We start from the raw sequence: 18,646 nt of genomic DNA, 5'->3' as shown, positions 1-18,646 counted from the left end.
TTGACTTCTGCAGCTGTACTTCTCAGAAGCAACACGTATTATGTTGTACTTTTATCTTACCAAGTACTTTATAAATACAAATATACTTTACAAGAACGACAATGCCATGAATTATTAATGATCCAATGGTAAAGATGTTTATTCTAAACGTTTGATGTTTTGTATACAGTAGTGAACAGATACTTATTTTGGGGCACTTTAAGTAGCCTAATGCTACTGATGATAAAAGTAGAGCAATAGTTTAGCAAAGCTTATCAAGGTATGGCATCTTTAGTGAGTGCTTTATGATTCAGATCAACTTTGAAGCACGAGAGTGATACCAAGGTTTGAATCGTTTTTTTATTCACTGTCCATAAAAAATTAAAATACTCCAGGTATCCATCACATAAGACACTTTCTGAAAACATAAAAACAAAACAAACATAGGGCAGAAAATGGAACGTCACGCCAGGATAAGACACACCTTGCTGTCCTATCGCGTGTGTATTGATGTTCAATGATGTTCAATATGAAGGCGAAAAAACAGAGTTTGTTGTTTTAAGCAACAAATATGTTGTTGTAATATCGCAGAAACGGACATGGTAGTTTCACCACTACGGATTCCAGCTTTAAGTTATAATAAACCAGCAAACTTTCAAATAACATAAATAGTTTGTTTCTAGAATCAAGTGCAAAGAAACGTAAGATCCATTGAGAGAGTTTACAGCAATATACCACCCTGTGTATTGGCGTAACAGTCTGGAAAAACAGGTTGAGGACATTCACACACCATTTGCCATTTTGCACAAGTAGAGAACTGTCTTGTTACTATTAAAAGTGATATGGATTTCCCCCCCCAAATCGTAGGTGATTTTCACATGACTGTTATTGAGACAAATTATATTTCTTGCAAATGAAGGACCTCGCATGCAATAGTGCCTGTATAGTACATACAGTAGTAGTACATTTATATTAATGATACTACATTTGCCGAACGCTGTCTTGGAAAGTGTACATGAATGGTTGTTCATGTAAATAATACTTTGAACTGCCTGGGATATATCCGCTGATTCTATTGAAGCTGGAACACACTGACTTGTGACGTGCTTGTCGGAATCAGGAAACTCAAAAATGTTCAACTTGTTAACTGGTTGAACGCGGCACGTGTATAACTACAACTAGTTAGCAAGTCAGACTAGCACGTGAAGGCAACATTGCTACCGAACCTCGAGGATTTCACGAATTCCACAAAAACCAATGAAAGCACTTAGAACACATCAAACACATTTCTCAAAGACCCATTGGATACATGCCAAATGGCACCCCTATTCCCTATATAGTACACTACTTGTGACCAGGGTGCATAGGTCTCTGGTCAAAAATAGTTCCCTGTGTAGGGAATAGGGTGTAATATGGGATGATGTAGATGTCTCACTGACAGTTCAATTCCGGATCGCTGAGCCAGGCCCAGATTTTGATCATCTCTTGCGGTGTCCTGCTGTGTACGAGCATTAAGCTCTTATACGCGCACGGGTTGCCCCTGTATTTCTCGTCAATGTCAAACGTCCTGAAGCCCTTGTGCTTCTCCGGGACCAAGCCCAGCTTCTGGAGACACATCCCTGTGTAGACATCATCAATAGGATACAGCGCCACCTGCTGGGAGATGTTGTGCAACTGCAGTGCCAGTTCCCCAGAGTACAGGAACCCTCCTCCCCCAGCGTAAGGCGGGTATGGCCCTATAAATACACTCTCTGGGATGAAGTACTTGAGCTTCTTGTCCCGGTGCGGGCCGGCGTTGGTGATTACGTCCCCTATGAACAGATCCCTGGCCCTGATCTCTGGAAGATTGTGGAGGAAGTCTAAGATCCTCCAGGTGTTGACGAAGACGTCGTCATCCCCCTTGAAGACAAAGCGAGCGTCGGAGCAACGCTGGCTGAACCAGTCCAGGAATAGCACCTCTTTGAGGGTGAGGTTGAAGAAGGAGTCTCGGTAATCCCACTGGAGGAGGTCCCCGTAAAGTCTGGCCTCATGACTGAGCATCCCAAACAGGTTGGGGAAGTGGTCGACTGGCAAGGCATTGCCAAGGAGGAAGACCGTGGCTACAGTCCGATTGGCCAGAACCCCCACCCGCCCCCACGACTCCCGGATGGCCTGCCGCCGGTCAAAGTGAGGTGCCAGTGACTTGACAGCCAACAGGAGGTAGGGTTTGCTCTCGCACACGCGTGGCTGGTCCATGATCATCGGATACGAGCGGCAGCGCATGTGCAGCAGGAAGTCCTGGAAGCGGGGTGGCAGGGAGTTGTAGTCCTTCACCTGGGTGGTGACGCTGAAGTCCGGTTGGCAGGGGTCCGGGGACCTGGTGTCGTTGAGCCAATCAGGTAACTCCAGGAGGGAGTCATTGGTCAAACCCGACATGAGGATGGGGTTGTAGATGTAGTCCAGCCTCTGCTGCTCCTTATTCCAAAAGATCTCGCTGGTCATCTGCTTCCTCCAGAACCTCTTGGAGGGAATGCGCAGCTTCTGCTGGTCCCCCTTGTCCTGGCCCAGGTTCCGAGACACGCCCACGAGGATGAAGACGAAGATGTTGAGCATCATCATCACACACAGCACCCTAGTTTTCTTCCGGCAGCCGTGCATCTTGGCTCGCTGCAGTCTCCGGACCTGGACAGGAAGTGATAGAGACAAACAGGAAGTAAGAGACCAAACCCAGAAGTTACAGACTTACAACGTACAGAGTATGAAGCGACCATAACGAGATCGGCAGACTTACAACAAACCTAGAAGGCACGGGCCCATTCAGAAACATTGTGAAAGGTAGTTGTGGGCCACAGTTGGTGGCCTACGGTTTTGAGGTAGTATACTTAATGAGAAATGTTTTAAAGTAAAGCAGGTTAGAAGGCCTTCTTGTTCAGTGTGTTGTTTGTGTCCGAGCAGGACCCAGCAGCAGCCGCATACCAGCCCGCTTTTCATCCCCTAATCCTCGAGGAATGAGTTGTGCACACTTTTCTTTATCCCTTCTTTATTTCCTTCTCTTCCTCCCTCTCTTTCTACAATGCCCAGACTAGCATCATCACGCGGTCCCAATTCGAGGAACTCTCCTCATGACACCACTTACAGGTGGCAGTGTGTCAGTGTAATCTCAGGCTAAACTGGCCTCCCCACACAAAAGAGCCACACATTTCCATGTGCATTATTCATTTCACTGAGAGCTTTCTTGAGCCTCGGGGCACTGGCATGTAAGGAATCTCTATGGTTGTGCAATGTGAACCGAGTGTAAAATTAGCTACATGGGTCAAACTGTTCTAAGAAAACAAACAGAGCCTCGGATAGAACCAGCAAATGCTTTGATTAAATCATAAAAAGTACAACAATGGGAATTACTTTTATTTAACACATATCCTTATATATTTCAAATTTGAAAGTGAACATACAGCTTTGTGTTTCAAGCATCGTGATCCAAGCCACTGAGCCATTGTAACCACTGTTAGTTCCTCCCGCTGTATCAAATTATATCTAGCATATTACCTGTGAGTAGCAGGAAATGACTGGTCAGGCTGTTCTTGTGGTTCCCGACCCAGACCTTCTTAGCCCATGTGGGTCTCCTGCATGGGAGAAGGGCCCAGAAAGGGGAACTGGAACAGGACTGGTGTTCCTGCAGCAGCCACCTGGAAACAAACAACAAAAAAACACAAACACAAGCCCACAACATGTCAACAACACTGCTATTTTTCTTCAGGAAAGGCAGGCTTTTTCTCAAGGGGTTATTATAGGGCATGCGCAAACCACAGTGCAATTAGACATGCTTATACACTCCCTACATAAGCTAAGCCCTACACACAAATAACTACAAATCCCAACAAAGTACCTGGTTACAACCGAGGTGGTGTTGTAGTTCCTAGAGGTATTGTTGTAGTCAACGACTATCTGGGTGTTACTATTTCTGTTTGCTGTAGATTGTCTACTCGAACCGTCACTGTGGATCATCTACTGAAAGCAATGGAATCCTGTACCTTTGACCTCAGAGTTTCTTACTTGTGAAAGTAGACGGAAGAATCTTAGCCTTTTAGGAAATGACGGTTGCTGATTGGCATTGCACCTCTTTAACAAAACTAGACAGAGAGCTAGGCTACAGTAATTCAAAAATATTGCTCTGCTGTGTGAGTGCGTGTTCAGCAGCAGCATGATACACAAGCTGTCAAATCTAACCTGAAAAGTCGATCCTTGAATGCCGAGCCACGAACATGACTCCTCCACTCACTTGCAGTAGCAGACTAGTGTACGTCCCAAATGGCAGCCTATTACATATATAAATGTACTACTTTGACCAGAGCTCTATGGGGCCTGATCAAAAGTTGTGGACCATATAGGGAACAGAGTGCCATTTGGAATACAGCCTAGCAGTACAGAGTGCAGCAAGTTACACTTTTCCTCTGCGCAATCTAACTACGCAAACACTCACATCGGTAGTATATGCAAGCCATGGATAGAGTTTGTCACTGTTGAACACTGTTGGTGAGAGTAGTAGGCCTATACTGTAGATGTGGGAACACTGACATTTCATTCACTGACTGACTGCAGCCATTTTATATATATATATATATATATATATATATATATATATATATATATATATATACACACACACATATATATACACACACACACACAGTGAGGGGAAAAAAGTATTTGATCCCCTGCTGATTTTGTATGTTTGCCCACAGACAAAGAAATGATCAGTCTATAATTTTAATGGTATGTTTATTTGAACAGTGAGAGACAGAATAACAACAAAAAAATCCAGAAAAACGTATGTCAAAAATGTTATAAAATGATTTGCATTCAGACGGCGTATAAAGTTCTGTATTTTTTTTAATTTATTTAACCAGGTAGGCTAGTTGAGAACAAGTTCTCATTTGCAACTGCGACCTGGCCAAGATAAAGCATAGCAATTCGACACATACAACATCACAGAGTTACACATGGAATAAACAAAAACATACAGTCAATAATACAGTAGAATGAAAGAAAAAAAGTCTATATACAGTGAGTGCCAATGAGGTAAGTTAAGGCAACAAATAGGCCATGGTGGCGAAGTAATTACAATATAGCAATTAAACACTGGAATGGTAGATGTGCAGAAGATGAATGTGCAAGTAGAGATACTGGGGTGCAAAGGAGCAAAATAAATAAATAAATACAGTATGTGGATGAGGTAGGTAGATAGATGGGCTGTTTACAGATGGGCTATGTACAGGTGCAGTGATCTGTGAGCTGCTCTGACAGCTAGTGCTTAAAGCTAGTGAGGGAGATATGAGTCTCTAGCTTCAGAGATTTTTGCAGTTCGTTCCAGTCATTGGCAGCAGAGAACTGGAAGGAAAGATCCAGACGACCAAAGGAGGAATTGGCTTTGGGGGTGACCAGTGAGATATACCTGCTGGAGCGCATGCTACAAGTGGGTGCTGCTATGGTGACCAGTGAGCTGAGATAAGGCGGGGCTTTACCTAGCAGAGACTTGTCGATAACCTGTAGCCAGTGGGTTTGGCGACGAGTATGAAGCGAGGGCCAACCAACAAGAGCATTCAGGTCGCAATGATGGGTAGTGTATGGGGCTTTGGTGACAAAACGGATGGCACTGTGATAGACTGCATCCGATTTGTTGAGTAGAGTGCTGGAGGCTATTTTATAGATGACATCACCGAAGTCGAGGATCGGTAGGATGGTCAGTTTTACGAGGGTATGTTTGGCAGCATGAGTGAAGGATGCTTTGTTGCGATATAGGAAGCCGATTCTAGATTTAATTGTGGATTGGAGATGCTTAATGTGAGTCTGGAAGGAGAGTTTACAATCTAACCAGACACCTAGGTATTTGTAGTTGTCCACATATTCTAAGTCTAAGAGTAGTGATGCTGGACGGGCGAGCAGGTGCGGGCAGGGATCGATTGAATAGCATGCATTTAGTTTTACTTGCGTTTAAGAGCAGTTGGAGGCCATGGAAGGAGAGTTGTATGGCATTGAAGCTCGTCTGGAGGTTAGTTAACACAGTGTCCAAAGAGGGGCCAGAAGTATACAGAATGGTGTCGTCTGCGTAGAGGTGGATCAGAGAATCACCAGCAGCAAGAGCAACATCATTGATGTATACAAAGAAGAGAGTCGGCCCGAGAATTGAACCCTGTGGCACACCCATAGAGACTGCCAGAGGTCCAGACAACAGGCCCTCCGATTTGATACACTGAACTCTCTCAGAGAAGTAGTTGGTAAACCAGGCGAGGCAATCATTTGAGAAACCACGGCTGTCGAGTCTGCCAATAAGAATGTGGTGATTGACAGAGTCGAAAGCCTTGGCCAGGTCGATGAGTACGGCTGCACAGTAATGTCTCTTATCGATGCCGGTTATGATGTCGTTTAGGACCTTGAGTGTGGCTGAGGTGCACCCATGACCAGCTCTGAAACCAGATTGCATAGCAGAGAAGGTACGGTGGGATTCGAAATGGTCGCTAATCTGTTTGTTAACTTGGCTTTCGAAGACCTTAGAAAGACAGGGTAGGATAGATATTGGTCTGTAGCAGTTTGGGTCTAGAGTGTCACCCCCTTTGAAGAGGGGGATGACCACAGCAGCTTTCCAATCTTTGGGAATCTCAGACGATACGAAAGAGACGTTGAACAGGCTAGTAATAGGGGTTGCAACAATTTCAGCAGATCATTTTAGAAAGAGAGGGTCCAGATTGTCTAGCTCGGCTGATTTGTATGGGTCCAGATTTTGCAGCTCTTTCAGAACATCAGCTATCTGGATTTGGGTGAAGGAGAAATGGTGGGGGCTTTGGCGGGTTGATGTGGAGGGTGCCGGGCAGTTGACCGGGGTAGGGGTAGCCAGGTCGAAAGCATGGCCAGCCGTAGAGAAATGCTTATTGAAATTCTCAATTATAGTGGATTTATCGGTGGTAGCAGTGTTTCCTAGCCTCAGAGCAGTGGGCAGCTGGGAGGAGGTGCTCTTATTCTCCATGGACTTTACAGTGTCCCAGAACCTTTTTGAGTTAGTACTACAGGATGCAAATTTCTGTTTGAAAAAGCTAGCCTTAGCTTTTCTAACTGCCTGTGTATATTTGTTCCTAACTTCCCTGAAAAGTTGCATATCACAGGGGCTATTCGATGCTAATGCAGAACGCCACAGGATGTTTTTGTGCTGGTCAAGGGCAGACAGGTCTGGAGTGAACCAAGGACTATATATATTCCTAGTTCTACATTTTTTGAGTTGGGCATGCTTATTTAATATAGTGAGTAAGGCACTTTTAAAGAATAGCCAGGCATCATCTACTGACGGGATGAGGTCAATGTCATTCCAGGTCAATTAGAAAGGCCTGTTCGCAGAACTGTTTTGGGGAGCGTTTGACCGTGATGAGGGGTGGTCGTTTGGTCGCAGACCCATTACGGATGCAGGCAATGAGGCAGTGATCGCTGAGATCTTGATTGAAAACAGCAGAGGTGTATTTGGAGAGCGAGTTAGTTAGGATGACATCTATGAGGGTGCCCGTGTTTACGGATTTGGGGTTGTACCTGGTAGGTTCATTGATAATTTGTGTGAGATTGAGGGCATCAAGCTAAGATTGTAGGATGGCCGGGGTGTTAAGCATGTCCCAGTTTAGGTCACCTAGTAGCACGAGCTCAGAAGATAGATGGGGGGCAATCAATTCACATATGGTATTTGAGTGGGGGCCCATAATTAAACATCCGACAAACGTGTTCACTGAAGCACAGGTGACTCAACAGTGTGGTATCAATAGGACTTAAGAGGCCAGCCACTGATAAGAAAGTGAGAAGTGCTAACTTGAAGGACATTAGGGTAGAAATACATATACTCCCCTAAGTATTTATTTGGACAGTGAAGTAAAACATTTTATTTGGATCTATACTGTAGCATTTTGGAATTGAGATCAAATATTTTAAATGAGGCAACATTACAGGATGTCACCTTTTGTTTGAGGATATATTTTATACATATATTATACCGTTTAGAAATTAATGCACTTTGTGTCTAGTCCGCACATTTTAAGGTGTCAAGTATTTGGACAAATTCACTTATAGTGTATAACATTTAGTCAAAAGGTTAGTATTTTGGACCAATATTCCTAAGAGTTGAGGAAAGACTGACTACGTCACTTCTTGTTTTTATAAGAAACATGAATGTGTTGGAAATTGGAAATGACACACACACTTACTCCACCACACATGCCACCAGGGGTCTTTTCACAGTCCCTAGGTCCAGTACAAATTCAACGAAACGTACAGTATTTTACAGAGCCAGAGTGCAAGGAACTCCCTTCCATCTTATATTGGCACAAGTGAACAGCAAACCTGGTTTCAAAAAACAAATAAAGCAACACCTCACGGCACAACGACTCTCCACCATGTGACCTACTTGTTGTGTGTTTGTACTGACATGTATGTGTAACTGATAGATGCACACACACACTACATATTAATGTTTTTAAATGTATGTAAATTGTAAAGTCTTTTGTCTGTAATGTCTTTTGTGTTATATGTTGGACCCCACAAGACTAGCTGTAGCCATTGGCGTCGGCTAGTGGGCATCCTAATAAATCAGATCAAAATCCTAGCACACTACATCAAGCTTGTGACTCTACAAACTTGTTGGGTGTATTTTCCAGGTTTTTTGTGTATTTCAAATGATGTTGTGACCAATAGAAATAAATGGTAAATAATGTATTGTGTCATTTGAGTCACTTTTATTGAATATATGAATAGAATGTTTCTGAACACTTCTACATTAATGTAGATGCTACCATGATTACAGATTATCGTGAATCGTGAATAATGATGAGAGAGAAAGTTACAGATGCACAAAGGTCATGCCCCCAAAACATACTAACCTCTTACCATCAACAGGTTTGTAGAGTCACATGCTTCATGTAGTTATTTCCTGCTATGAATAGGGGACCAAATACTAAACTTTTGACTAAATCCAATATACTATAAGTGAATTTGTCCAAATACTTCTGATACATTCAAATGGGGGGACTAGATACATAAAGTGCTTTAATTTCTAAACCGTAAAACAGATATGAAAATAACCTCAAGTAAAAGGTGATGTTCTGTACTGTTGCCTCATTTAGAACATTTGATTTCAAATCCAAAATGCTGGAGTATAGAGCCACATTTTAAGTTCAGCACTTTAAGTTTAGCTTCACTGTCCAAATAAATATGTTGGGGAGTTTACATGTGAATTATATACATTTCAAAGGTTACTATGGACCTCTAATGATGTAAGCCAATGATGTAAAAATTACAACAAGTGAATGAGGAAAGGAAAGGGAAAGGGGCATGCTAACTGTTAACTCGAAGGACATTAGGCATGACGGGAGAAATAAACATATTTTCATGGTTATTATGGAGCGCTAGTCTGGTTGAAGACGCCCACAAGGAGTCTCTTCTGTGGGCTCTGGGGTGTTATAAATGGAGATAATGGAGAATAGAGTGCCTCTAAATGTTCCCTCAGTGAATACAAAGGAAAACATTGATTTACTAATAGGCTAGTCTATTTTCATAATCTGTGAAAAGAGACTAGTCATAGGCCTACATATGGAGCAACAAAGTAACAGGTTTGAGATGGACGGAGTGCACAGTTGGAGTGTACAGTGTGTGTGCGGCCTCCTCAGCACATGTCCACGCGTCTCCCTCTGAACCATTACTTACCCTGTCAGTGAAGAATACGCAATAGACAAAGGATTTTGACAGTATCCCTTCGTAACCATTTGGTTGCTATGGTGAATTTCCCCTTGGGATTCATTAGGCCCCAAAACCTGTTTCAGTCAATGGTTCTGCCTAGTGTTCCATATCTCCAGAAATTACTTCCTGTCTCTCCCCCTCCCCCTAATGCTATTAGATGAGCAACTGCTAGGAATCAGGTACTCAATGAAAACACAGACTGAGCCCGTATTATGTGGACTATACTGGTCACACACTGAGTGTACAAAACATTAGGAACACCTTCCTAATATTGATTTGCATCCCCTTTTGCCCTCAGAACAGCTCTACAAGGTGTTGAAAGCATTCCACAGGGACGCTTGCCCCACAGGGACGTTGACTCCAATGCTTCCCACAGTTGTGTCAAGTGGGCTAGATGTCCTTAGGTGGTGGACCATTCTTGATACACACAGGAAACTGTTGAGCGTGAAAACCCCAGGAGTGTTGCAGTTCTTGACACAAACGGGTGCGCCTGACACCCACTACCATACCCTCTTCAAAGACACTTAAATCTTTTGTCTTGCCCATTCACCCTCTGAATGGTACACATACACAATCCATGTTTCAATTGTCTCAAGGCTTAAAAATCATTCTTTAACCGTTTTTTCCCCTTCATCTACAGTGCATTCGGATAGTATTCAGACCCCTTGACTTTTTCCACATGTGATACGTTACAGCCTTATTCTAAAATTGATTACATTTTGTTTTAGATCTACACACAATACCCCATAATGACAAAGCAAAAACAGGTTTTTATACGTTTTTGCAAATTCATTCAAAATAAAAAACGGAAATAACACATTTACGTACAGTATCTCACAAGTGAGTACACCCCTCACATTTTTGTAAATATTTCAGTATATCTTTTCATGTGACAACACTGAAAAAATGACACTTTGCTACAATGTAAAGTAGTGAGTGTACAGCTTGTATAACAGTGTAAATTTGCTGTCCCCTCAAAATAACAACACACAGCCATTAGTGTCTAAACCGCTGGCAACAAAAGTGAGTACACCCCTTAGTGAAAATATCCAAATTGGGCCCAAAGTGTCAATATTTTGTGTGGCCACCATTTTCCAGCACTGCCTTAACCCTCTTGGGCATGGAGTTCACCAGAGCTTCACAGGTTGCCCCTGGAGTCCTCTTCCACTCCTCCATGACGGCATCACAGAGCTGGTGGATGTTAGAGACCTTGCACTCCTCCACCTTCCGTTTGAGGATGCCCCACAGATGCTGAATAGGGTTTAGGTCTGGAGACATGCTTGGCCAGTCCATCACCTTTACCCTCAGCTTCTTTAGCAAGGCAGTGGTCGTCATGGAGGTGTGTTTGGGGTCGTTATCATGTTGGAATACTGCCCTGCGGCCCAGTCTCCGAAGGGAGGGGATCATGCTCTGCTTCAGTATGTCACAGTATATGTTGGCATTCATGGTTCCCTCAATGAACTGTAGCTCCCCAGTGCCGGCAGCACTCATGCAGCCCCAGACCATGACACTCCCACCACCATGCTTGACTGTAGGCAAGACACACTTGTCTTTGTACTCCTCACCTGGTTCCGCCACACACGCTTGACACCATCTGAACCAAATACATTTATCTTGGTCTCATCAGACCACAGGACATGGTTCCAGTAATCCATGTCCTTAGTCTGCTTGTCTTCAGCAAACTGTTTGCGGGCTTTCTTGTGCATCATCTTTAGAAGAGGCTTCCTTCTGGGATGACAGCCATGCAGACCAATTTGATGCAGTGTGTGGCGTATGGTCTGAGCACTGACAGGCTGACTCCCCACCCCTTCAACCTCTGCAGCAATGCTGGCAGCACTCATACGTCTATTTCCCAAAGAGAACCTCTGGATATGACGCTGAGCACGTGCACTCAACTTCTTTGGTCGACCATGGCGAGGCCTGTTCTGAGTGGAACCTGTCCTGTTAAACCGCTGTATGGTCTTGGCCACTGTGCTGCAGCTCAGTTTCAGGGTCTTGGCAATCTTCTTATAGGCCAGGCCATCTTTATGTAGAGTAACTTTGCCATGTTGATCTTCCAGTGACCAGTCAGTATGAGGGAGTGTGAGAGCGATGACACCAAATTTAACATACCTGCTCCCCATTCACACCTGAGACCTTGTAGCACTAACGAGTCACATGACACCGGGGAGGGAAAATGGCTAATTGGGCCCAATTTGGACATTTTCACTTAGGGGTGTACTCACCTTTGTTGCCAGCGGTTTAGACATTAATGGCTGTGTGTTGAGTTATTTTGAGGGGACAGCAAATTTACACTGTTATACAAGCTGTACACTCACTACTTTACATTGTAGCAAAGTGTCATTTCTTCAGTGTCGTTACATGAAAAGATATACTCATATTTACAAAAATGTGAGGGGTGTACTCACTTTTGTGAGATACTGTAAGTATTCAGACCCCTTTACTCAGTACTTTGTTGAAGCACCTTTGGCAGCAATAACAGCCTTGAGTCTTCTTGGGTATGACGCTACAAGCTGGGCGCACCTGTATTTGGGGAGTTTCTCCCATTCTTCTCTGCATATCCTCTTAAGCTGTCAGGTTGAATGGGGAGCGTTGCTGCACAGCTATTTTCAGATCTCTCCAGAGATATTTTATCGGGTTCAAGTCTGGGCTCTGGCTGGGCCACTCAAGGACATTGAGACTTGTCCTGAAGCCATTGCTGCATTGTCTTGGCTGTGTGCTTAGGGTCGTTGTCCTGTTAGAAGGTGAAATTCGCCCCAGTCTTAAGTCCTGAGCGCTCTGGAGCAGGTTTTCATCTAGGATCTCTCTGTACTTTGCTCCATTCAGCTTTCCCTCGATCCCGACTAGTCTCCCAGTCCCTGCCGCTGAAAAACATCCCCACAGCATGATCCTGCCACCACCATGCTTCAACGTAGGGATGGTGCCAGGTTTCCTCCGGACGTGACGCTTGGTATTCAGGCCAAAGAGTTCAATCTTGGTTTCATCACACCAGATAATCTTGTTTCTCATGGTCTCAGTCTTTAGGTGCCTTTTGGCAAACTCCAAGCGGGTTGTTTTGTGCCTTTTACTTAGGAGTGGCTCCCGTCTGGCCACTCTACCATAAAGGCCTGATTGGTGGAGTGCTGCAGAGAAGGTTCTCCCATCTCCACAGAGGAACTTTGGAGCTATGTCAGAGTGACCAGTCACCTCCCTGACCAAGGCCCTTCTCCCCCGATTGCTCAGTTTGGCCGGGCGGCCAGCACCTTCAATGCTGCAGAAATTTTTCGGTACCCCTCCCCAGATCTGTGCCTCGACACAATCCTGTCTCGGAGCTCTACGGACAATTCCTTCAACCTCATGGCTTGGTTTCTGCTCTGCACTGTCAACTGTGGGACGTTATATACACAGGTATGTGCCTTTCCAAATCATGTCCAATCAATTGAATTTACCACAGGTGGACTCCAATCAAGTTGTATGCACCTGAGCTCAATTTCGAGTCTCATAGCAAAGGGTCTGAATACATATGTAAATAAGTTATTTCTGTTTTTTATTTTCACTTTGTCATTATGGGGTATTGTTTACAGTTTCAATGCATATAGTGTATGTAGTTAGATTAGGGTTGTTCCACCACAAAAAGGAAGAGGATTTCGACACCATCCAAAGGAATAGTCAAAAGCCACCCTCGAACCCCCACACCAATCCCACCACCACAACGACTATATAGTATCTGTTCTATGTGTCTGACAATTATTATGGTGATGTTTCTTTCCCTGTACTGTGGCAACACTTGCAAACCATTACAGACTACAAAGGGAAGCACAGCCGAGAGCTTCCCAGTGACACGAGCCTACCAGACGAGCTAAACTACTTCTATGCTCGCCCAAGAACACTAAGGTAACCTGCCTAAATGACTACCGACCCGTATCACTCACGTCTATAGCCATGAAGTGCTTTGAAAGGCTGGTCATGGCTCACATCAACACCATTATCCCAGAAACCCTAGACCTACTCCAATTTGCATACCGCCCCAACAGATCCACAGATGATGCAATCTCTACTGTACTCCACACTGCCCTTTCCCACCTGGACAAAGGAACACCTATGTGAGAATGCTATTCATTGACTACAGCTCAACACCATAGTGCCCTCAAAGCTCATCAATCTAAGGACCGTGGGACTAAACACCTCCCACTGCAACTGGATCCTGGACTTCCTGACGGGCCACCCCCAGGTGGTAAGGGTAGGTAACAACACATCCGCCACACTGATCCTTAACACAGGGGCCCCTCGGGTGTGTGCTCAGTCCTCTCCTGTACTCCCTGTTCACTCATGACTGCACGTCCAGGCACGAATCCAACACCATCATTAAGTATGCCGATGACACAACAGTGGTAGGCCTGATCACCGACAATAACGTGACATAGGGGCGGCAGGTAGCCTAGTGGTTAGAGTGTTGGGCCAGTAACTGAAAGGTTGCTGGATCGAATCCCCGAGCTGACAAGGTTAAAAATCTGTCGTTCTGCCCCTGAACAAGGTAGTTAACACCTACTGTTCCTAGGCCGTCATTGTAAATAAGAATTTGTTCTTAACTGACTTGCCTAGTTAAATTAAGGTTAAATAAAATAAAAAATAGTGAGGAGGTCAGAGACCTGGCTGTGTGGTGCCAGGACAACAACCTCTCCCTCAACGTGATCAAGACAATGGAGATGATTCTGGACTACAGGAAAAAGAGGACCGAGCACACCCCCATTCCCATCGACAGGGCTGCAGTGGAGCAGGTTGAGAGCTTCAAGTTCCTTGGTGTCCACATCACCAACAAATTAACATGGGCCAAGCACACCAAGACAGTCGTAAAGAGGGCACGACAAAACCTATTCCCCCTCAGGAGACTGAAAAGATTTGGCATGGGTCCTCAGATCCTCAAAATGTTCTACAGCTGCACCATTGAGAGCATCCTGACTGGTTGCATCACTGCCTGGTATGGCAACTGCTCGGCCTCCGACCGCGAGGCACTACAGAGGGTAGTGCGAATGGCCCAGTACATCCCTGGGGCCAAGCTTCCTGCCATTCAGGACCTCTATACCACGCGGTGTCAGAGGAAGGCCCTAAAAATTGTCAAAGACTCCAGCCACCCTAGTACGCAGTACACATCCTGTTCTCTCTGCTACCACACGGCAAGCGGTACCGGAGCGCCAAGTCTAGGTCCAAGAGGCTTCTAAACAGCTTCTACCCCCAAGCCATAAGTCCTGAACACCTAATGAAATGGCTACCCAGACTATTTGCATTGGCCCCCCTCTTTTACACCGCTGCTACTCTCTGTTGTTATCATCTATGCATAGTCACTTTAATAACTCTACCTACATGTACATATTACCTCAACTAACCGGTGCCCCCGCACATTGACTCTGTACCGGTACTCCCCTGTATATAGTCTCGCTATTGTTTATTTTACTGCTGCTCTTTAATTACTTGTTACTTTTATTTCTTATTCTTATCCATATTTTTTTTTATTGCATTGTTGGTTAGGGGCTCGTAAGTAAGCATTTCACTGTAAGGTCTACCTACACCTGTTGTATTCGGCGCATGTGACTAATAAAATTTGGTTTGGAATTCACCCAATTTATAAAAGGACATTGATTTTCTTACCCAGTAAACAGTCTGTTGACAAGGTATGACAGCAACCAATGCTTTTTCTTTTTACCACTGTTTCAAATACTGTTTTCAAATGTAAGCTACTATAATTTCGAATATTATATGAATCCTATGAATTAAAAGGGCCCATTTGGGTTCAATTAATTAGATTAATTTCTCAGAGATCAAACTATATTTCAAGAAAATAATGTTGCAGGAATCTTATCCGTTTCTAACTACAGAAATAATTTGAGATAGTGCATGTCATGGCTTGATGAAATTACACGAAACGACCCATTATGATGTCATTATCAACAGTTACTATGTTCATTACAGGTGATTAACTAAGTCACTGTCATCTTTTCCTCTAGAAACAGTGTTTGATTCATGGTTAAAGTAATGATTATTCATTATTATATAATATAACATTGATCAAATACTAGTATTTATAGGAGCAAAAGTGATGGAAGCAAAATTAATAACATTCATATGTTTTTCTATCTGGCATACGTAGCTATGGTGGCGTTGCAAAATTATAATAGAATATAATTTCTGCTATAGCCGCAGGACTCAAACGCATGAATGGACTTCTAAGTCATTTTGCTAACCAAAATGGTTAAACAGCATGTATTCTCTAAACCTGGTTGCTATACTTTACCTGAATAGCAAAGTTTCCAATCAAAGGAGTCCACCACATCTTGGCGCAAAGCCTATACTGTAGCCTACAAAACGAGTCTATATGAATATGATCCTTTTTCCGCAAATAGTTACAAGAAGCGTAACTTTAGAGTGAGGCGCCTATGCTCACTATAAGCAATCCATGTTAGTTTAATAATATTTCATAGATCATAGTAGAAGTCCTGTGTAAAGTGAAAGTCAATGCCTTTCCAAAAAGAGAGAGAAAGAATACGCCTTAGTAACGCTCTGTCTGTGTTCCTCTCTGATCTTGACTTCTACTCACACCTTCCGCATTTTAGGAAGAGGAAAATTCCAGCCTGCGTTCAGATCATTGGGAGAAAAAATTCAATTCGTGTTTTTTTCCTGGGTAACGTTTGAGGGAAATGACTCCTCCTTGAATTATGTGGTGTAGGCCTTTGATATTAACTAGGGGAACCGGGTGTCCTTTGTTTGTATACTTTAATGAATATTTTGGGAGACCATGTGATTAGACATCTCATATTATAAAACCAAGGTAGAGAACTTCCATTTTCCGCCCTATACAAGTGTACAGAGACAGAATTAAAATGAGCGAATTCAGCTGAATGCATAGGATACCTGGCTTCAAATATGTTTTCAGTTAATGTTGTTTGTTATTGAGGATTATTGACAATGACATCTTCGTCACCCTCCCCCAGTCAACTCAGTTATTACAGTGTTTCTGTCGAAGGTTGGCATTTATTGTCACGAATCTTGCCCTGGAGACAGCTCTGCAGAGTGGTCACTATAGCCGTCACAGCCACAAAATCATAAAATCGGATTTTTAACCCAACCTTAACCATACCGATAACCCTAATGCAGTGGTATTCAAACTTTTTCAGCGACCATTTTTTTCAACCAGAATTTCTGGGGATTACATTTCTTGTGACCCCACCCCAATTTTCACGTCAACAAATAACCTTCAATTCATTACATTTTCAACACTTACCAAAATGAAAAGAAACCAATGAATACATTTCCTCAACATTTTATTTTCCTAATTATCTTTCTCAAAAACGTGTGTATATTGTCCCATACAATAATCTGTACTTGATTTTTTTTCTCCATAAAAAAAAAAAAAAAGATATTGCAAAAAATAATAATTGGCTTATCCAATTTGTACTTTGCAGCTGGCAGAATTCGTTCAGTTCCGCCTCCAGGGCAAGATTCATGACAATAAACGTAAGCCTTCGTTTCTGTCTTGCCATTACAGAACCAAAAGCTCCACTGTGATTACCATCTATTTTATGAGCTTGCGGTCCCAAGTTCATATGTGGACTACATAATTATATGTGTTGTTTGTATCTTGAGTGTACAAGTGTACAAAACATTAAGAACACATTAAGAAGGTATCGAAAGTGTTCCACAGGGATGCTGGCCCATGTTGACTCCAATTCTTCCCACAGTTGTGTCAAGCTGGGTGGATGTCCTTTGGGTGTTGGATCATTCTTGATACACATAGAAAACTGTTGAGCATGAAAAACCCAGCAGCATTGCAGTTCTTGACACACTCAAACCGGTGTGTCTGGTACCTACGACCATAACCTGTTCAAAGGCACTTAAATATTTAGTTTTGACCGGTCACCCTCTGAGTGGCTCACATACACAATCCATGTCTCAAGGCTTAAACATCCTTCTTTAATCTGTCTCCTCCCCTTCATCTAGACTGATTGAACTGACATCAATAAAGGATCAGAGCTTTCACCTGGTCAGTCGGTCATGGAAAGAGCAGGTGTTCCTAATGTTTTGTATACTGTAAGCGATAGGCTTTCATATACACAATTCAATTCAAGGCAGTTTTCAAATGAATGACTAAACAAAACTGGCTGCAGACTTCAATGAAATATAGTAGGATGTAATGTTGGATGAAATGTTTTAGAAAGTAAATCCTCTATCGTATAGGTTTTGGCCGGTGATTCAGGACTACAGGTGTTTCCGGTATACTATCTCTGCCTCACACTCCTGATCTTTGTCTTTACAGTAATCTTATAGTAAGTCCTCTTAACATAACTTTCTCAGCAGTGTCCCTCAGGCAGTTTCATCCATCAGGGAAGAGGGAAATTGAGGTGGTGTGAGCTTTTTCTTTACTTGAGAATAGCAAAAGCCCTGTGTTCTCCAATAAACCAAACACCATTTAGACTCTAAAAGGAAGTGACACCGCAATTAAATTCATTTCAAGCCTCTTACAGTTCCTAATTTCCCAGTTCAATAGTCAACTCCGGTTTCTGCACACACACAGTCTTGCTCATTTACATATTAACTAGATTAAACTTTGGGTGTCACCGCCCCACCTGTATTTGGCAGGACTGTAGTACAGTTGTCTAAATACACGGCAGACTCAAAACACAAAAGAATGACTACAGGCTGGTATAATTGGGTTAGCTGGAATGTCAATTTCTTTATCGCCTATCGTAAACATGGGACGATGCCATAATTACTAGAACTCAGTCTGACTTTTTTATAATTGCTAATTGAATGTCTATCTCCCTGGTTGAATCCTAAATGGCTTAAATCCCTGGTTACCTCCCAAATGACACCCTATTCCTTACACAGTGCACTACTTTCAACCAGAGCCCTATGGGCCTAGTCAAATGTAGTGCACTATATAGGAAATAGGATG

The 18,646-nt window shown here is 43.3% G+C and overlaps 1 protein-coding gene across 3 annotated transcripts; it reads right to left on the bottom strand.

Annotated features, from left to right (window-relative positions):
* Positions 1–320: 320 nt before the first annotated feature.
* LOC106564859 (N-acetyllactosaminide beta-1,3-N-acetylglucosaminyltransferase 2) lies at positions 321–16,330 on the bottom strand. Of its 3 annotated transcripts, none has more exons than XM_014131326.3 (3): positions 15,989–16,330; positions 3,505–3,644; positions 321–2,640 (listed from the first exon to the last, which is right to left on the bottom strand). In XM_014131326.3, the coding sequence occupies exon 3, from the start codon at positions 2,614–2,616 to the stop codon at positions 1,411–1,413; it is 1,206 nt and encodes a 401-aa protein (XP_013986801.1). In that variant the 5' UTR covers positions 2,617–2,640; positions 3,505–3,644; positions 15,989–16,330; the 3' UTR covers positions 321–1,410. The 3 variants fall into 3 exon arrangements, with proteins under 3 accessions (XP_013986801.1, XP_013986802.1, XP_013986803.1); XM_014131327.3 differs by lacking the exon at positions 15,989–16,330 and adding an exon at positions 4,186–10,545; XM_014131328.3 differs by lacking the exon at positions 15,989–16,330 and adding an exon at positions 3,845–4,174.
* Positions 16,331–18,646: the final 2,316 nt, after the last annotated feature.

Source organism: Salmo salar, chromosome 12 (genome assembly GCF_965601325.2).
Source record: "Salmo salar chromosome 12, fSalSal1, whole genome shotgun sequence".
In the NCBI taxonomy this organism is placed as follows: Eukaryota; Metazoa; Chordata; class Actinopteri; order Salmoniformes; family Salmonidae; genus Salmo; species Salmo salar.
The sequence above is the reverse complement of the archived record's forward strand: the minus strand, read 5'-3'. Positions and strand labels throughout refer to the sequence as shown.